General features: G+C 51.4%; 1 protein-coding gene across 1 annotated transcript in view; it reads right to left on the reverse strand.

Moving 5' to 3' along the window:
* Positions 1-16,101, reverse strand: part of CACNA1S (calcium voltage-gated channel subunit alpha1 S) — a 52,657-nt gene extending 36,556 nt beyond the window's left edge. Inside the window, exons 1-6 of the mRNA XM_039711895.1 lie at positions 15,795-16,101; positions 10,941-11,046; positions 2,773-2,912; positions 2,140-2,273; positions 950-1,102; positions 206-411 (exon numbers count right to left, since the gene is read on the reverse strand). Of these exons, the coding sequence (XP_039567829.1) occupies positions 206-411; positions 950-1,102; positions 2,140-2,273; positions 2,773-2,912; positions 10,941-11,046; positions 15,795-15,955 (900 nt within the window). The 5' untranslated portion in view covers positions 15,956-16,101. The remainder of the gene's footprint in view (positions 1-205; positions 412-949; positions 1,103-2,139; positions 2,274-2,772; positions 2,913-10,940; positions 11,047-15,794) is intronic.
* Between the last annotated feature and the right edge of the window lie 2,692 nt (positions 16,102-18,793).

The following is an 18,793-nucleotide window of genomic DNA, read 5'->3' on the forward strand; positions in this document are numbered from 1 at the left end:
ATATAATATATAATATATAATATATAATATATAATATTTAATTTTCCTAGTAAATAACCATTATTCCTATTCCCATATCTTTCCCTGAGAGCCCCTTAATTTCACAATTACAACAGTTTGGAGGGAGGGGGTTTACATTTTCCATTTCAGGGGTGGCTCCTGCATTCCTTAGCAGGCAGCTGTGTTTTCAAGGCCAGGCACATACCCAGTAGAGGACCTCAGTCCAGCCCTCCATGGTGATGCACTGGTAGACGGTGAGCATGGCAAAGCCGAAGTTGTCAAAGTGGGTGATGCCGTTGTTGGGCCCGGGCCAGCCGCCGCGGCACTCGCTGCCGTTGATGCTGCAGTGCCGCCCGTGGCCCGAGCTGGTGCACGGGGCTGGCTTCTCTGAGCCCACCGTGGCGATCACGTCTGAGGGGCAAAGCCGTGGTGTGAGCGGCAGGTCAGGGCAAACACAGCAGCCCACACTTCCTCCCGCTCCAAACTGCTCCAAACTGCTCCAAAATGCTCCCTGCTCAGCTCCATCTGCTCTGTGTGCAGGCAGAAGACACCACAGCCCACGGGCTCCAGGGCTGCTTGATCACAGCTGCTTCTGCCTCAGGGAAAAGACTGATGTGTTGAGAGTTCAGAAAGCCACGGACACTAACACAAAAAGTAACTCACAGATCAGTGTTTCTAAGCGTGCAAAACAAACAAAAAAAAATAGGGGTGAAGAATGAGAGGGAAAAGAACAGAACTTTTCCAGACTTTTTTCTTGCATAGCTCAAACCAGTTAAAGGGCCCCTTTCACCACCCCTCACACCCATCTGGGTGCTGTTTCAGACATCCCTCAGTCCTGCCACACTCCCAGGCCTGATGCTGGCCTGACCTTTCTGCCAAACAGAGAGTCCCTGTGGTCTCACAGCACCACACAGAGACAGCCCTGCTGCACTCCCCACCACAGCTCCACCTGTCCCGAGGTAGTAGCAGGTCTTGTGCATCCTGCCCTTGAAGAGCTCCTGCCCCACGATGGCGTAGATGATGATCATGAAGAGGACCAGCAGGGCGATGTGCAGCAGGGGCACCATGGCCTTGATAATGGAGTTCAGGACAACCTGAAGGCCTGCACAAAGATGAGGGGAGAGGAGGTCAACCCCTTCCTAAACAGTGTTGGGTGCACCTTGTATCCCTGCCAGCCCACCAACAAGCAGCCTTTGAAATGCCCCTTGCCAAGGGAAGAGGAGCACAGGTATGGTGGGACTGAGATCTCTGAAGGAGAAAATCCTTTCTTCTATGTAGGAATGTGCCCCTTGTTGATGGAGTGACAAAACTATCCTTTGTCTCCTTAAAAAGGAAAAAAGCCCAGAAGTTTCTCTCCTCAATTAGGTGAAAAGGCATCTCCTAGGACCTGGGTGACTTCACCTCAAACTTAAGGATAGCCAATTGGACAGAAGCCAAAAAGTTGAGCCTGAGCAATTTACTAAAAAATAAGAGAACAAAGAAACTGATAGCTTTTGTGAGGTGTTTTACCAGGAGCAAGAACCTCTTGCACCTGGCTCAATCTTTCTCTGTAAACAGTTTTGTTATTTTGCCTTTTATTAAAACTTTTTTGTTTCCAACACTACCACAGAAGCTATCCTGCTGATTTTATGCCTTCTAAGGTAGCTGAGCTATCTTGGGTGTGATATAAATCTCCAAGAGCTTATGAGACCTGGCTCGAGGAGACCCTTATTTCACTTCTACCCACCAGGAGAGCATGTGGAAGGGCACAACAGAGTCAGGCAGTGCTGAAGGCTGCTTCATGCCCCCTCTTTGTTTTGGTGCTCTCATCCTGGCTGTATTAATGAGCTACAGAAGAAGAACATCCCTGCTCTGAGAAACCAGAGTGAGATCCTGGCCACCCAAAGGTACTGCCACTGAGCCACAGAGGCAGCCAGGTGTGTGCCACCCGGCAGCTCCCCAGGGCTGACAACCACCAGCTGCAGGAAGGAGCAAGAATCCGTGCCTCCCCTACATATTCTTCGTGGCTGGGCTTGATCCAGGAACAACAAGAAGCCCGTCCCATGGCTCCCCACCCTGGCCAGGCCCAGAGGGCAGGCAGGCAGGGTGGGGAGCCATGGGGCCAGGCCCAGAGGGCTGCAGCAGGCAGCCAGCACGCACTTGGCACTCCGGACACCAGGCGCAGGGGTCTCAGCACGCGGAACGCTCGCAGCGCCTTCACGTCAAAGCCGCCTTTTCCCCCCGAAGGCCCTGCCTGCTTCACATTGACCTGCTCCAGGGTCATGGTGATGAGCCTGAAAGAGCCGGGGCACAGGGAGGGGAGGGACGAGGAGAAGCAGAAGGGAGGACAAGGAAAAAGAAAAGGGCGTGAGAATGGAGACTGAGAAATGTGAGCTAAGGATTCAGAGCCCTGCAGGCAGCAAAGCAAGGTCAGGACTGCCAGCCACGCTCAGCCTCGCCCAGGGGCAGCTCTCGGAAAGGCCAGCTCCTGGGCTCAGCTGCACTGCTGACAGCCAGGGAGCTCCCACCCCATGTGAAAACCCTGGAGGACTCCACATCACCCCCTTTCCCCAGGGTAAGGAGACCTACAGGGCATGAAGGATGAGAGACAGGAAGAAATCAGAGTTAGAGAGGATCCCAGGGGATGTCAGAGCAGGAACAGGGGGCCCATGGGAAAAGGCCATGAACTGAGTCAAAGAGGTGTCCCCAAACACATTGCAATCACCAGAAAAACTGGCTGTGGAAGAGGCTTGGCACAAGCTGAACAGCAGCAGCCTTCCCCCTTTTCCTTACCCTAGAGTCACGATGGAAAAGTCGAGCACATTCCAGCCGTTTCGGAGATAGGCATCCGTGTGGAAAAGGAAGCCGTAGGCAATTATCTTCAGCATGGCCTCGATGGCAAAGAAGATGAGGAAGGCATATTCAATCTTCTCCTGGGGATTGCAAAGGCAAGCAGGAGAGAATGCTCCATTAGAACAGACTGTCACCTCCCCTGGTGACATCCTCATCCTGTCATCCTCACCAGTGACTCTGCACCAGCTCCTGCTGCCACCCCTACACACACCAAGGGGACCCTGGGGACAAGGGTGGCATGCTGAGCCCCCCACATGCCACTCTCTGGCCTGCAGCATGGTCCCTCCAGCCCTTTAATGACCCCTGCCCTGAGGCTTTGGTTCCTCCAAACTGCTCCAGCAAAGCCACCTGAAGGTGCCTGGCCCAGGGCACTGCTCCTCTCTGGCTCTCCTCCCTGCTGCTCACCCTCTCGTTCCCCCCACAGCCTTCCTCCTACAGGCAGCACTGACACCTTCTCATCCTCTCCAGCTGAGGGCTCGCTGGGTCTGTCCTGGAGTCCCCACACAGTCACTGTGGGACAAGCCAGCTGTACCATGGCTCCCGTTTTGCTGGGATGGTGAGGAAGCTCCAGGGAATGGAGGCCTTGGGCTCAAGGACCCCTGCTTAATGCCAGACATTTGCCTGGCAAAGTGACCAGCTAGAAATGGGCCTGGGGCTCACTGGGCAGAGGTTACAGTCACTGTGGGACAAGCCAGCTGTTCCATGGCTCCCCTTTTGCCTGGGATGGTGAGAAAGCTCCAAGGGAATGGAGGCCTTGAGCTCAAGGACTCCTGCTTAATGCCAGACATTTGCCTGGCAAAATGACCAGCTAGAAATGGGCCTGGGGCTCACTGGGCAGAGGTGCTGCACACCCTCCCAGGCAGGACCTGGCACCCATGGCAGGGGCTTGGCACAGCCCTGCAACTGCTGGGCCAGGGCAGCTCATCTGTCCCTGGAGCACAGCCAAGAGCTGCCTGTGCCCAGCTGGCTCTGCCTGTCACTGCCATCACTGCCCTTGCTGACAATGTCCCTTCCAGCCTGGGACTAAAAGCCTCCTGAAGCAGCCAGGTGGATGGGGCCATTTATATTTCTGGTGTTTCCTGGTCCCTCTCCTCAGCCTATATCCCTGAAGGACAAGGAGCATCACTGCTCAGGATCTCCAGGGAACTGCCCTCAGAAAGGCAGAAACCTATCCCTGAGACCAAACTGGGATCTTGACTGGGGAATACTGTAGTGCTGTGAGCAAAGCTTCCTCCCAGGGTTCCCATGCCCTGCCAAATGGAAAATCCTCTCCTTTTACAAAGCCAGGGCTGGAGCTCAAGAGAGAAGCATTGCTGGCTCAATTAATGTCTCCAAAAGCAGTGACTGTGCTGTGTCCCCACATGACTGTCACCCACACAATGCCATTTCTTGTTGGATCTGAGGGCAGCTAGGGTAAGAGCAGAGATCCTGGCACTGCCTCTGTCTTCAAGGTTTTAGCTACAGCAACTCAACACTGCTCACCTCCGACCCTGAGGGGACAAATGCCCCCCAGACTGTCCCCCAAAGCCTGTCCTTGCAATCCCATGCAAACACCACTACTGTGAGGGTCATTTCAGGTATGGAGAGGCTGCAGAGCAATGCCAGCAACCACTGGTGTGGTGGGGTGTCTCCCCAGCTGCAGAGGGAAAACAGAAAAGCCCACCCCAAGTTACAGCAGCCCTGCAGCTGCTGGGGCTGGTGAGGGTCAGGATCCAGCCTGGAGTGGGATGTAGCTGCTGAGGCTGATGTCAGGATCCAGCCCTGTAAAAGTCAATTCAGTGCCCTGATTTTCCAGCAGAACAGACTCAGTCTCTCACTAGAATAGATTTTCCTCTGAAAACACCTTGCCCAGTATCAAAAGGTAAATTGCTGATCCCCAGAAGTCCCTTTGAGAAATCCACAGGAGATGAACAGTGCTTTGGACAGTTTCAGGGGTATCAGGCGCAGCCAGTGAGGAGCAGCAAGGTTCAAATCTGGGCCAAGGAAGAGGCAGGAAGCAGCACCCTGCCCCCAGCCTGGGAGGGACATAACAGCAAATTTCCAGCTTCTCAGGGCAACTTATACCAGGGTCTCAACACCATAAATGTATAATTTTTTTTTTATAACTAATCTAAATCTACCCTCCTTCAGTTTAAAACCATCACCCTCTGTCCTACTGCAACAGACCCTGTTAAAAACTTTGTCTCCATCTTTCTTATAAGTCCCTGTCTTAGGTTGCAAGATGTAACTGGGGGTCTGCATTCTGCTCCCATCTGTCAGAGCTGGGGCAGTTCTCTGCTGGTCATGGGGCAGTTTTATTCATCTCTCCCACAGCCAATCCTCCCTCCAGGAGATCTCTGCTGTCCATGGCCACTGAGTGTCCCTGCAGGGCTGATCAAATTCCAGCATCCCCTGGGGAGATGCTCTGCCCAGGGCAGGAGCCAAGCATTCCTACCTGGATACAATCTGAGCCTGGAACAGCACAGCAGCCTTTGCCCACTGCATTCCCAGAGGAGCAGCTTTCTCCTGCCCTGCATTCCCAGAGGGAGCCCAGGCCCATCTCCAGCAGCCCTGGAGCTCCAGAGGAAAACTCCCCCCTTGTGCAGGATCCCTGCTCCAGCAGAAGCACAGCTGGCACTGCAGGAGGGCTGAGCCACCCTGGGATGGGACTGTGCCACCACCCTGACCCACAGGGGGCAGCTCCTGCTCTGACTCTGGCAGTGGGGCTTTTTTTTCTACTATTGCATTTGTGTATTTAATTTTCCTAGTAAAGAACTGTTATTCCTATTCCCATATCTTTGCCTGAGAACCCCTTAATTTCAAAATTGTAATAATTTGGAGGGAGGGGGTTTACATTTTCCATTTCAAGGAAGGCTCCTGCCTTCCTTAGCAGACACCTGGCTTTTCAAACCAAGATGGGGAGGCTCACAGAGCTGCATGTGCTCCCCTCTAGGTATCAGTACCAGAGCAGCAGCATTTTCTGCAGTTTTATTGAGTCTGTGCATGCAGACATGCAGGAGTGTTGCCCATTGTCACAGCTCCTGGAAGACTCCAGGAGAGCCAGGGTGACCCCAAGCTCTAGGAAACCACATGCAATCACGACTCTCCTCCATGCCAACCTCCAGGCACAGAGCCCAATAGCTCTTGAAAACCAGCAGTGGACAGCAAACTCTGCTCAGGGACTGTGGGACACCAGCCAGCGGCCCAAAAGCAACTGTTCCTGTGTTCCTGAGATGGCACAGCCCTGGGGTGACAGACATCACGCAGGACTCAGGTAATTGCAGCTCCCCAGAGCTGATGAAAACCTGGGAGTCCTCCAGCTGCATCACACACACATTCCTGTCACTGAATTGAACCTGAGGGTTTGTCCAGGCTTTGGAAACACAGGAATTCCCCAACCCAGGGCTGAGATACAAGCCAGAATGGTGGGGTTTCCAGAAGCATTCTCCTTGCCATCAAACATTTGTGCTACCTGAAATCCCTAAAGCCATTATGTGTGACACCAGCAGCGTGCCTGCACACAGGCCATTACCCATGCTACTTAAATTGTCTTCTTGACAGTTTGAGTTCCAGCTCTGTCCCCCACTCCCTAGGCCCCAGGTCCTACCTGACATTCCTACAAAGCCCATAGGGCTCAGGACAGCTGCTTTTGGGTGGGCTGACATGTTGGCCTCCCCCCAAACAGCCACCCTGGAGTCCCACTGACGGGGAAAAACTTTAAACTGAAAATCGACAGAGAAATACATTCGAATATTGGGGAAAAAGTGTTCCCTGTGAGGGTGTCAAGGCCCTGGCACAGGGTGCCCAGAGCAGCTGTGGCTGCCCCATCCCTGGGAGCATCCAAGGCCAGGCTGGATGGGGCTGGGAGCAGCCTGGGGCAGGTTGAAGGTGGGAGGTGTCCCTGCCCATGGCAACGGGTAAAATGAGCCTCGTGACCCAAGCCATGTTACAATTCTATGTTTCTGTGAAAACCAGATATTTCAGTCTGTGCAGCATGTCAAACACCACCCACCAGAGCTGCAGAAGTGGCTCAGCTGCCCTGGGAGATGAACTGTACTCTAAATTTGACTTTATTTCTTCACTGCTCATAAACCGAGGTCAGGCAGCCAGGTCACACACAGCCATCTGTATTTCCTTGGGTGAATCCCTGTGAATAATCTACCTTGCTAAACACACTCTGAAACTGCTTGCTCCTGGAGTAAAGTTTCCAGTGAAAAACAGTGGGATATGAGATTCTGGAAACTCAAGTAAAAGTGAAAATAAATGCTGTGAATTCTTGAACAAGTTGAAAAGTCAAAATAATTTCATCAGTGTTAAAGAAAATGTTGTGATTCCATTAGAAAAAGACAAAATCAGATACAAACCAGATTTTAAAAAACATCCTGGATCAAAAGAAATATAATATAGAAAGAGTAATAATGTAATGTGTTGAAATGAAACAACTGTACTTCTTCCAGGAAAGCAAAATGGATCCTTAGAAAATTTATGGTTATGGTTATTTCATTATTTTCATTTTTATGGTATTTAATTTTTTCACCCCCATAAATGAGTCCTGATTAACCAAGCTTTCATGAGACTAATTGTAAATCTAGTGTAGACTCTGACTGCAGCTCTTCCCTGGCTGGAAACTCAGAGTGTGGCTGCTCTGCAGGTTTTCCAGTCTTGCAGGAAGGCAGTGGCAGCAGGGGTCTCCTAGGAATCCTTTCTTCCTGAGACTCTCCTTGTGAAGCCTTAGGATTTCAGCTTTTATATTTTTCATCTATTTGTATTCCTGTAATTCTTTGGTGCATAACTCTAAACTTTCTATATATAGAGTGTTGGCTGCTGCTTTCCATTTTGGGCAGACACAACAGTTCCTCTCCAGGCCTGGCAATCAAGGACACCTCACTGCCTCAGGCCCCACAGATGGAAACAAAAGTGAGTTGGGGGAGCAAACTTGGGGTAAATTACCTCATTACCTTAAGCTGTAATTGGCAGATTAACCCCCAATATGCAAATGGACCCAACTATACAAGTGTGAAAATTCACATCCATTTTGGGTGCAGCCCCTGGGGGACTTCACCTGCCCAAAATGTACCTGAAGGCCCTTCAATAAATAGAATTACTGTTTATTCTCGTAATTTTGTCTAGCCTCTGTTTTTAGGGAGCCCAGAAAGGCATCACTTGAGGAGCTCTCAGCATTAAAGCGTTTCAGAGCTGCAGGAGCCGTCCCTGAGGAGGCCGGGCTGGGCAGGGCCTGCACACCCTCAGCAGGAACCTCCATCCTGCCCCCACCAACATCACTGCCACTGCTTGTAATGGAGGCATGGGACTATCGGGGGGCTAAGAGTGTTTTATTGCTCAGTGAACATCAGTCTGAGAGGCTGTGAGGTTTCAGAGGAGCAAGCACTCAGCCATAGCTCAAGAGTAGTCACAAGTTCTTTGTTAAAGGCCAATATAGAACTTTCTAACCAAATGGACAGTTGCCACAGGGTTTATTTTGACTGCTCAGTGAACATCAGTCTGAGAGGCTGTGAGGTTTCAGAGGAGCAAGCACTCAGCCATAGCTCCAGAGTAGTCACAAGTTCTTTGTTAAAGGCCAATATAGAACTTTGTAACCAAATGGACAGTTGTCACAGGGTTTATTTTGGTTTTCTGACCTATCATCTTGACTTAATTCTGTTGCACTGTAGACACTTTTATCCAATGGCTTCTGTCTCACTTGTACACATAAGCTTCTATTATAACTTCTAAACTCCCAGCCTACTCTATATTACATTACTACACTACAAACTCTTCACCATCTTATCAATACAGTTTCTCACTTAAGGCATATTCTTACTTACAACTATAGAAACCTAAGTTTATGATTTTTCTATTTAATATCTGTGTACTTTATTTTTACATCAATCCAAGCTTCTCCCAAGGCTGCAAATCAAACCCTTCAGTGTCTGTGGAAGTTTTTCTGACTTTCACACACACAAAACATGGGGCAACATCCTCAATGCCCTTACTCAGTTTCCCCTCATACAGTTTGCTTTCTCAATAATTCCAATGTCTTTTTTTAAACCCAACCTTCTCCAGAGAGCATTGGGCAATGACGAGACAGAAAAGGGACAAGGAGAGATTAAACACACCACAGCACCTCTGCTGCAGGAAAAAGCATCCATAAGCCTCTCTCCACTACCTGCAGGCTGCAGATTCTTTGCTTCTTTTCTCTGCCAAGGTCAGGATTAAATGTGTGAGATGATATTTCTTGTTGGGACTCAGATGTTTATTGGTTCTTATCTCTGTTACAGTCTCACAAACCTTGAGTTCTACAGCACTTCACTCTAACAAACTAAAAATGGAGCTCTGTCTCTCTCTCTACAAGGCCTTTTAAGGGAAAACTGTCCAACTGAGAAATGACACCTCAATTATTTTTATTTTTAACCCAATAACCAACCACCCATGTCCTGCAATGGGGACATTTTTATCCAATTATACAAAACCACTCAAACCCATGGAGAAGAAGGTGAAGAAGAAGGAGCAGCCTCTGCCCTAAAACCTCCATCTTGCTTTATATAAATTGCTATATTCTAAACCTTAAATTCTAAGCTTCCCACCCTGTGATATCACACACTTCTATTCAAACTCCACACCCACAATCCCAGTTCTGCCATTCCATTTTGGAAGCCTTCTCCACGGCCTCAGGTCAATGCAGTGTTCTCTTGGGGGTCAGTGCCTGTCAGCACAGAAAGTGTGAAATTCTCAGTAACTAGGGTTCCAACAGCAGGCCTGTGCTAAGCATAGCCTGGTGTCCCAGGTGATGGGTGCCTGGCTAAACTCTCAGCTGGCTTTATTCCTACAAAGCCACCAGAACATGGTGACAAAGGGACAGCAAGCAGGAATGAAAGAACAGCAGCCTAGGGCCACCTGGCTCTTGTTACCTATTGCTGTGGCAACAGGCTGAACATCCCCCCAGCAGGGTATAGCATAAGTAATCCAATATATCAGAAATAAAAACAGATGGTATTTCATGTATGCAGTGAATTTACATCACTTGCTCCTTGCCCATGTGCCTCTTGCTCATGGGAAAGCTCCTGGGGCAGCATCAGCCCCTCTGGGAGCCCTGGGAGCCCAGTGCCACTTCACCCCCTATCCCCACACACACCTGGGCTTCCCCCAGCTCTGCCCCCACAGGGCTCAGCCACATCCCAAGCCCTCTCCCAGAGGGAAGCTCCATCCCCTCTGTCCCCATGGGCAACCTGCCCCAGCCTTGCTTTGCCCCTTTTACCTCTCCCCTGAGGTAACTGCACCTACCAAAGCCTGCTGTGCCCCCAGTCAGGGAAGAGCCCCAGACCAGCCCGAGGGGTTAGGGAGGCTGGTCAGACCAGGCAGGAGGGTGAAGGAACAGCCCAGGATCTAACCCTCCATGGGCATTCACCCTGAGGAGTTCTGGAACCCCACCTCATTAAAAGGGGGATTTAGATGTTTTGATTCAGTCATTATACTCAGTCTTTCAGTGGAAATCAATGTGGACTGAACCACGGTGGGGATCTGAAGAGTAGAAAGGTGTGGCAATCTGAAAACAGTGTAAACTGTTGATCTGAGTCACATCAAAACACCATGTTCCAGGAAAGCTGGAGCAACTGTGGAAGAACATGGAATAATGATTGGAAAGGGGTAACTTTTCTGCCTAACAGAAACAGGGTTTTTTTTCCCTCTTAAATAAAAAAATAACAAAATTAAAATAGAGTTTTGAAAGAAAAGGTCAGAAAAATTTATTCCAAAATGCTAAAACAAACCTTTTAAGCCTTTCTGTAACAGGATGTTTCCTTTTGAAAGTGTGATTTAAAAAATCTGAGGAAATTTTTTCCTTCATTGGTATCAATTCTTCCTTCATGTGTACTCCAGACACAACCTGCTGCCTTTGATCTCTACCCAGAGGTGCTTTCAGCCCCTCTGAAAACCCATTTTGCAGTCACTTCTTCCCACCCCTGCCTCCCGTTGACTGCAGCAGCTTTGGCTGGACCAACACTGCCTGACTCCCCCTGGGGCAGCAGATGGCCCCAGACCAGCCTTTGCCACCCTTCAGCCGTGTCACCCCAAGGCAGCAGCCCCACAGAGCCCTCCCTCAGGCTGTGGGAAGGGCTCCCAGGGCTCCTTACCAGGCTGGAGTTGGCAATGTTGGTGTCATCCTCGGGCATGGGCAGGTAGATGGCCAGAGCAACACAGTTGGCAAAGATGGTGAGGAGGATGATGATCTCGAAGGGTCTAAGAGGAAGTGTTAAGGAGTGCAGACAGGAAAGGAAAAGCAGAATAACCTCACCCCTGCCCTGTTCTGCCTGGGTGGGTGTGGAGAACCAACCCCCCCATGGGGGCAGAGCACAGAGAGAGCAGCCAGACCTCAGCCTCAGCACATCCTCGGGGCTGCAGAGCCAGGACACTGGGGTCAGCTTTGCCACAGGACAAAGGGATGGGAGAGCTGGCAGCTTGCCCCTCCTCATCCTTCAGTGAATCACCCTGAAGGACCAGGAGCCTTTTGCAGAATGCAGGCACTGAACCTGTGGAAGAGGTTTTACAGCAACTCCTGTGAGCCAGAGGGGAGTTTGAGAAGAGGATCCACGTTTACCCCTGAAAGAATTTTCTACCAAGGTCATTGACATAAAAACCATAAATAAGAGAAACCTGTAAGTGCCTATTCCAATAAGCACTTTGTTTGTCTCTTGTGACCAATGAATAAACTTACGGGTTTTGTAAGAATGTATGAAAAGCATGCATGCTAGAATAAAAACAGTTTGAGGCCTTCTGAAAATGGAGTGTTGCTTTGTACTGTCTCTGTCTCAACTACGACATCCCAAGCATCCCCTCCAGAGCAGGCAGGCCCCGGCTCCCTCTGCACTTGGCATCCACGAGGGACACTCCTGCTGCTCGGGTCTCACAGGGGCTGTATGGCCCCAGCTGAAGGTATCTAGGGGCAAGGCAGCTCATCCAGGGGCTCCCGTGGCAGAACACCCCCAGGTGTCCTCACAGCCTTGGTGGCCCAGCACGGCAGCACTGCTGTGACTGTCCCCAGGAGCGAGCACAGCGCTCAGCCTGAGGACTGTCCCACCCCTTCAAGGTAGAAACTCATCTGTTTGGGCCCTATGACACCTCAGAACAAAAGGGGTGACTTTACTATTTCCCCGTGAACACCCTGGGACCAGCACTTGGTCACTCCCGGGCTCCTGCTGCTGTCACTGCTTTGTTGGGCCTTGAAACCTCTTGGACAAGCTTCAGCTCTCACCTTCCTGAAGCCTCCAAAGAGCTCAAACTCTGTCTCCAGGGCCTCATTTGCAGCCAGGCTCTCCCTCCAGGGATCCCCACTCCCTGTTTCCCCCAGCATTCTCCCTTGAGGGCTGCCTTGGGCTCTGGTGGCCACACCACTGTCCAGCCCAGTATTACAGAGCAAGGGGCACCTGGGCACCATGCCAGCCACAGCAGCCTGAGTGCTGGCTTGTGGCATTCACATTCTCTGAACAGGATTTCTTCACCCGGGTTTTTCCTCCTGGGAAGCTGAAACGCAGCAAGAGTACTCAAGAGAAATTAAAAACAATTCTTATCTCATTTGCTTCTCCTGTGTTGTGCTCATGTGGATGTGTTTGGGGATTGTTTACCCAAGATGATTACTTAATTGGACTCCACTGTGAGTTGTTTTGTCTCATTGGCCAATTACAGCCAAGCTGTGTCAGGACTCTGGAAAGAGTCACAAGTTTTCATTATTATTTTTTTAGCATTGAGTAAGTTTCCTTTCTGTATTCTTCAGTATAGTATAGTATTCTTTAATATAATATAGTATAATAAAGTAATTAATTAGCCTTCTGATAAGATGGAGTCAGACGCATCCTTCCTCCCTGCCACGGGGGTTGCCTTGTGTTCCAACACTGGCTGAGTGCTCTCAGGTCTGTGCTGGGCTCATCACAGGCTTTGTTTCCTTTTCTGAGCCTTTCTATCCATCAACCTGATGGCACTTTAAAAACTGCTGCTCCCCTGTGTGTCCAGGTACTGAAGCAGAGCCCAGGGCCTGGAGGCTTCCCTGCCTGCCTGGACAGGGTAAGACAAGCCCTCCTTGAAGGGTGACCTCCACTGGAGCTCCTGTAACTGGAGCTGCAATCCACTTGCTGCCTGTGATTCTGGCACAGCTATGAGGTAGAAATGCAGTGGGACAGATTGAACCAAAAAACAGATATGTGGATAACTGGGTACAGTGTCTCTGCCTCCTGCCACTGAGCCTCAGCATCCTCCTCATCTCCATGCCTTGCATTCTAACTTCTTTCTGTGCAGCATGCTCCCACCAAACAGCATCCAAGGGTCCCCACATCTGCCTTGCAGCAGGAATTAGGCCTCTGTGTCTTGCAGCTCTGTGGTCCTTCAGAGTCCCCTAAATTCTCCCCCATCTGCCTTGAAGTTCTCCTGGCTACAGAATGACCTGAAACACCAGGGTGGTGTCACAAAGCGAGATGTGTTCCCAACAACCATCAGGCTGTTGGACTGTCTTGCACACAACACCCAGTAAACTGCAGAACATTCAATTTTCCTGTTCTAATGAACGTATTTCTCGAGATGTGAGCAAATTTCAGCACAAAACACCCTCTGCCTCAAGTCAGCCTTCCACCCACCCTGGGCTGAGTGGAGTGGTGGTCCCCTCCTTTCAACAGCTTGACAAAGACCCTGGCCCACCCCTGTGATGGAACAGGGACACATACTGCCACACAGAGCCCACAGCCCAGGTACCCCCATGTGAGAGGGCCACAGCTAATCTCCCCTTGGCAGCCTGCGTGTCCCTGCAGACCATAATAACCCAGAGGAACTGGAACGACCCGACCCTGTCACATACCCTGCTCCCTGAGTGAGGGCAGCCAGGTGCATCTGGGTATAAATACAGCCAGGCACTGCAGAAACCTGATCCCCTGGCTGGTTTGTTCTGCACGGGTCAGAAGCACCTGCACATGCCACCATGCTGTGGGGCAGCCACTTGTCCCCCTCCAGAGCACCGAGGTAGGGAAGACCCTCCCTGTGCTGTGCACTTGCTCTGGCACGTGCTGGCCCGGCAGGAAGAATGTGTTTGAGCATGCTGCAAGATGTAAGTGCTATTTCCAGCTCCTCCCTATGGTATTTAGGAAGCCCCCGATGTAGGGAAATGATTGGTATTTGATTCTATTGATTTAGAAGGTTGAATAATATAATATAATATAATATAATATAATATAATATAATATAATATAATATAATATAATGTATTTAATATAATATAATATAATATAATATAATATAATATAATATAATATAATGTATTAAATATAATTTATATATAATATAATTTAATTAATATAGTATAATCTAATTAAAATAATATATTCAAGCAATATTATATTCAAGATATATTAAAATAATATTATATTATATTATATTATACTATATAAAAGATATCTATTCAAGAAAATCTTGTGATTGTCTCTAGACAGTCATGTACAGGTTTTTTTAATTGGTTAAGGAAATAAAATAATCTTTAGTAGAATTTAATTACTAATTCTCTTTAGGTAAAACATTTTCTTAGCACATTTTACATGTGTAAAAACAACAGGAGCAGAGAATGGAGATAAGAATTGTTTTCTCTTTTTCTCTCTCTGTTTCTCCAGGAAAAATCCTGTGAGAGAATTATGTCTCTGTTCAGAGAATGTGAATGCCACACCTCTCCTGCCACTCAGGCATACACACAGGTTTCCTCCTTTCTCAGTGCCCGTTTAGGATGCAGGCACAGTTCCCTTCTGTGCACCCACAGAACCATCATTTCTCTTGCCAGAGACACAGAAAATGAGAACTGCCCCATTTTGGCCCTGCTCCCTCTCCCTGGAGGACAGAGAGTCCCCTTGCAGGGAAGGAATGAGGTCTGAAACTCCAGCACCACCAGAGCTGTGAGCATGCCCTCCTGCCTGCCAGCAGGGCTTTGGACAAAGCAGCATCTCTGGCCATGGTTTTGGTATCCCCACAGCAACACAGCCAGCCTAAGGTGACCAAGCCACCTCCCAGGGTAAAGCCTGGCCAGGGGTGGGATCATCTTGCCAAGGCCAGGAACACACAGGTAAGGTTCAGTAACTAAAATGAGAACAGATGTGGTGAAAGAACTCAATTCTATTTCTCTGTCCGCCGTTTTTGCTGCAGCCCAAATGTTTTGCTGAAATCAAAGTGAAATATTTCATCTCCCACTCTCTTCCTTTACATAAAACCTAGGTGAACAAAGTGACAATTCCTGGATGCATGGCAGAAACATGACATTTTGGTATTTCGGAGCTGCAATGCCCCGGTGAAAAGGTCAAAAAGCAACACCCAAACTACAACACTAAGCCAAAGGCACAAAGAAAGACTATCCCTCTGAACAGGATCACCCACAGGAAGCCTTCACCTGTGACAGCACTACCAGGGAGGGATGGGAAAGGGGGCTGAGAGGACAATGGTGTCAGCAAGGATTTGGGGAGGCCCCCCACCAGGGCAGAGCACAGCTATGGGATCAGACTGTGATACACACACAGAGCCATCCCAAGAAACTCACCATGGTCTTGCTACCAGCCCCAAACCTCCAGAGTATCACACTGTCCCCAGCCTGACCCCATCCCCACCCCTGGATGGGCACTGTGCCCCCTCCTGCCACACCAAAACCCTCCCCTCTCAGCAGTCTGTCCCCCATTGCTCCCCAGCACACAACACACACAACACACTCCCTCTCCCCAGTCCTCTGTCCCTGCCTGTCCCTGTCCCACCCCAGCAAAGGCCCCCTGGCCTGACCCACTCCTCAGCCCAGCTTTCCCCACCAGCCCCAGCCAGCAGGGCCATTGCCTTTGCCATGCATCCTGCAGGGCTCCCTGGGTGCCTCTGACAGGCCTGATGAGGCTGCACAAGCCTCAAACAGGCTGGCAGCTCTGCCCAGCAGCCCTGCCCCGCTCACAGCACACACACGCTGCCCCAGCCCCTGCAGCACAGGATACTTCCACTCCACGATGCTGATGCAGGCCTTCCGCAGGGGGTTTTCCAGGGTCAGGCAGAACAGAGCCCTGGGTGGACGAGGAGCTATTGGTGGTACCGGCTTCTTGGACTTCTCCTTCTGTTGCCTCTTCTTCACGTCACCCTGGGGAGAAGCGGGCTCCATGGTGTTGCTCCCCTAGCTGTCCCTTCCCCTCCTGCCCCGCAGTGGAGCCCCCCTTCCCCAGGTCCCAGCCAGCTGGAGCTCCTCGGGCTCTGCCTGCTCCGTGCAGCCGGGGAGGTGCTGGGGGAGTGGGGGCTGGAGCCTGCGCTCGCATGTACAAACACACAAAGCATGAGTTTAAATTTAGATCCCGGCCTGACTCTGGGTGCTGTCCCAGCTCCTGAGGCAGCAGAAGGGCCCCTGCAGCTGTTCCCTCTTTACCCAGCACATGGGGAGTTGGGCGAGTGCTTGGCATGCCACGGGCTGGGCTGGGGGTGGGACAGGCTGCCTGGGCTGGGCACTGTCTCCGACAGAGGAGCGCCCGTGTCCCGGGTCAGCTCTGTCCCAGGTCCCCACTTGCACCATGTCCCTGGTCTGCTCTATCCCCACCTGCACTGTGACCCGGGTCAGCTCTGTCCCAGGTCCCCACCTGCACCGTGTCCCAGGTTAGCTCTGTCCCCACCTGCACTGTAACCCGGGTCAGCTCTGTCCCTGCACTGTGACCCGGGTCAGCTCTGTCCCCAGGTCCCCACCTGCACCATGTCCCTGGTCTGCTCTATCCCCACCTGCACTGTGACCCGGGTCAGCTCTGTCCCTGCGCCGTGTCCTGGGTCAGGTCTGTCCCCACATCCATACCTGCACCGTGTCCCGGGTCAGCTCTGTCCCTGCGCCGTGTCCCAGGTTAGCTCTGTCCCTACATCCCCACCTGCACCGTGTCCCAGGTCAGCTCTGTCCCCACCTGCACCGTGTCCTGGGTCAGCTCTGTCCCTGCACTGTGTCCCAGGTCAGCTCTGTCCCCACCTGCACCGTGTCCTGGGTCAGCTCTGTCCCTGCACTGTGTGCCGGGTCAGCTCTGTCCCCAGGTCCCCACACACCCACCTGCACTATGTCCCAGGTCAGCTCTGTCCCCACCTGCTCCATGTTCCAGGTCAGCTCTGTCCCCAGGTCCCCACCTGCCCCGGGAAGCAGCCGGGCTGCCCAGGGCCATGTGCATTTGCTGAATCACGTCATGCAGGGTGAGATGGAGAAGGCAGCTCTGGCCAGTTCCCAAGGACAGTTTTCCCCTTCATGCCATCAGCCCCTCCTCTGCAGGATTTCACCTGCAGCTGGTGCACACCTGTGCCCTGGACCGTGTGATACTGGGGCTGTAGGACCTTCGAGGCTGGGTCCATTTCACTGACTGGAGAGCCCAGTCTCAGAGCTCCAGGGAATCATGGTGAGTCCAAAAAGTGCTCAGGCTTGCTTTTCTGGAGGCACAGAGGAAACCCTTGGCTGGCACTGGTCACTTAACCACTTGCCCAGCCTTATGGAGGTAAGTCATGCATGCAGGGTGTGCAGGACGTCTGGGGATGCAGGAACCCAACCAGCCTAGTGATGCCTTGTGAAGGCTGACCTAGGACAGAGACTAGACTGTAGGGATTTATTGAGAGGTCTCAAATAGATCCACCTTGGGCAGCACAACCCAAAATGGTCAAAAAATGGATGACAGGACATGCGGTCTCACGCTTTTATAAATTCTGGTCCATTTGCATATTGGAGTTAATTGTCCAATTACAACTCCAGCCCATGAAGTCCCATCCTTCTTGTTTTTCTCTCTTCATTCCACATTGTTTATGGTCTTGGGCCCGAGATCTGCATCAGCTGTCCTTGGGTCCCCAGCTAGAGAAGGAATTGTTTTGTCTACCTCTTCTGTGGAGAGAGTTCACCATCCCCTAATATGAAGCCTAGACTTACACACTAAAGCAACACAGAATCTGAAAAATAGAAAAGCCAAAACCTGAGGCATCACTAGGCTGGATTGTGTCCTGCCAGGCCGTGCTGGGCTTGGGAAAGCCTGACTGGATGAATGGTATGGTAACCCCTGAGGTGAGGTAAGGAGAGAGGCAGGTTATCAGCACCTTCCACAGCAGGGGACTGAGGCACCAGAAGTGTTATTCATGGGCGTTTTCCTGGGGTTTTCTAGACTGTCAGCAAACTAACTGCAGCCATCTAATGTCCCACAGCACGTGGTATCCCTGTTGTACAGATGTTACAGCTGTTGTGACTGCCCAGCTGTGCCCCACTCCACCTGGGGCATCCCAGGGTGCTGCTGCAGCCAGGGCACTGCACTGCCTTGCTCGCAGCTTCTTCTCCCTGGCTTTGTGGGGTCCTTCTGCCAGGGAGGGAAATGCTTGCCAGGTGTGCAGCCAGCTGTGCTGGGGGCCAGAAGGGAGTGACTGGGGAGCCCAGGGCAGGGAGAGCAACTCCTGCAGCTGCTCCAGCCAGTTTTGATGTACTTTGGAGGAGCGTGCCCTTGGTTGTGAAGGGGTTCACAAAATCATGGAATGGCTTGGGTTGGGAGGGACCTTATAGATTGTCTCATCCCAACCCCCCTGCTGTGGCCAAGGGCAGCTTGCACTGGGGTTAAATTAGCAATCCGCCCCCTTCTACACCACTCTGCCGTGCAAATCAGAGTCAAATCAATTCTGCTGCGGGGTCCAGCCCCGTTTCCGTGTGAGGCAGATCCCTCTCTCCCTCAGCCGTCATTTTCCTCCTAAACCCCAAGCGCCAGCCAGGAGCCCTGTTCCCGCTGCTGCCGGTGCAAAGAGCCTGTGCAGGGACCGCAAGGCCGCGGGGCCCATCTAGCGGCGCTCTCCAGGACGAACGTGTGCCCGGGACACCGGGAACGAGGAGGAGGAGGGCGGCCGGGCTGGGCACGGCACCCCCGCAGCCTCTCTGGGCTCGCACAGCCCTGAGCCCCACCGGGAGCTGCTGGCACGTGTCGGATTATGCCTTTTCTGACCCAGAGATGGGGCAACTGAG

This window comes from Passer montanus, unplaced genomic scaffold (assembly GCF_014805655.1).
Source record: "Passer montanus isolate IOZ18808 unplaced genomic scaffold, ASM1480565v1 scaffold252, whole genome shotgun sequence".
NCBI lineage: Eukaryota > Metazoa > Chordata > Aves > Passeriformes > Passeridae > Passer > Passer montanus.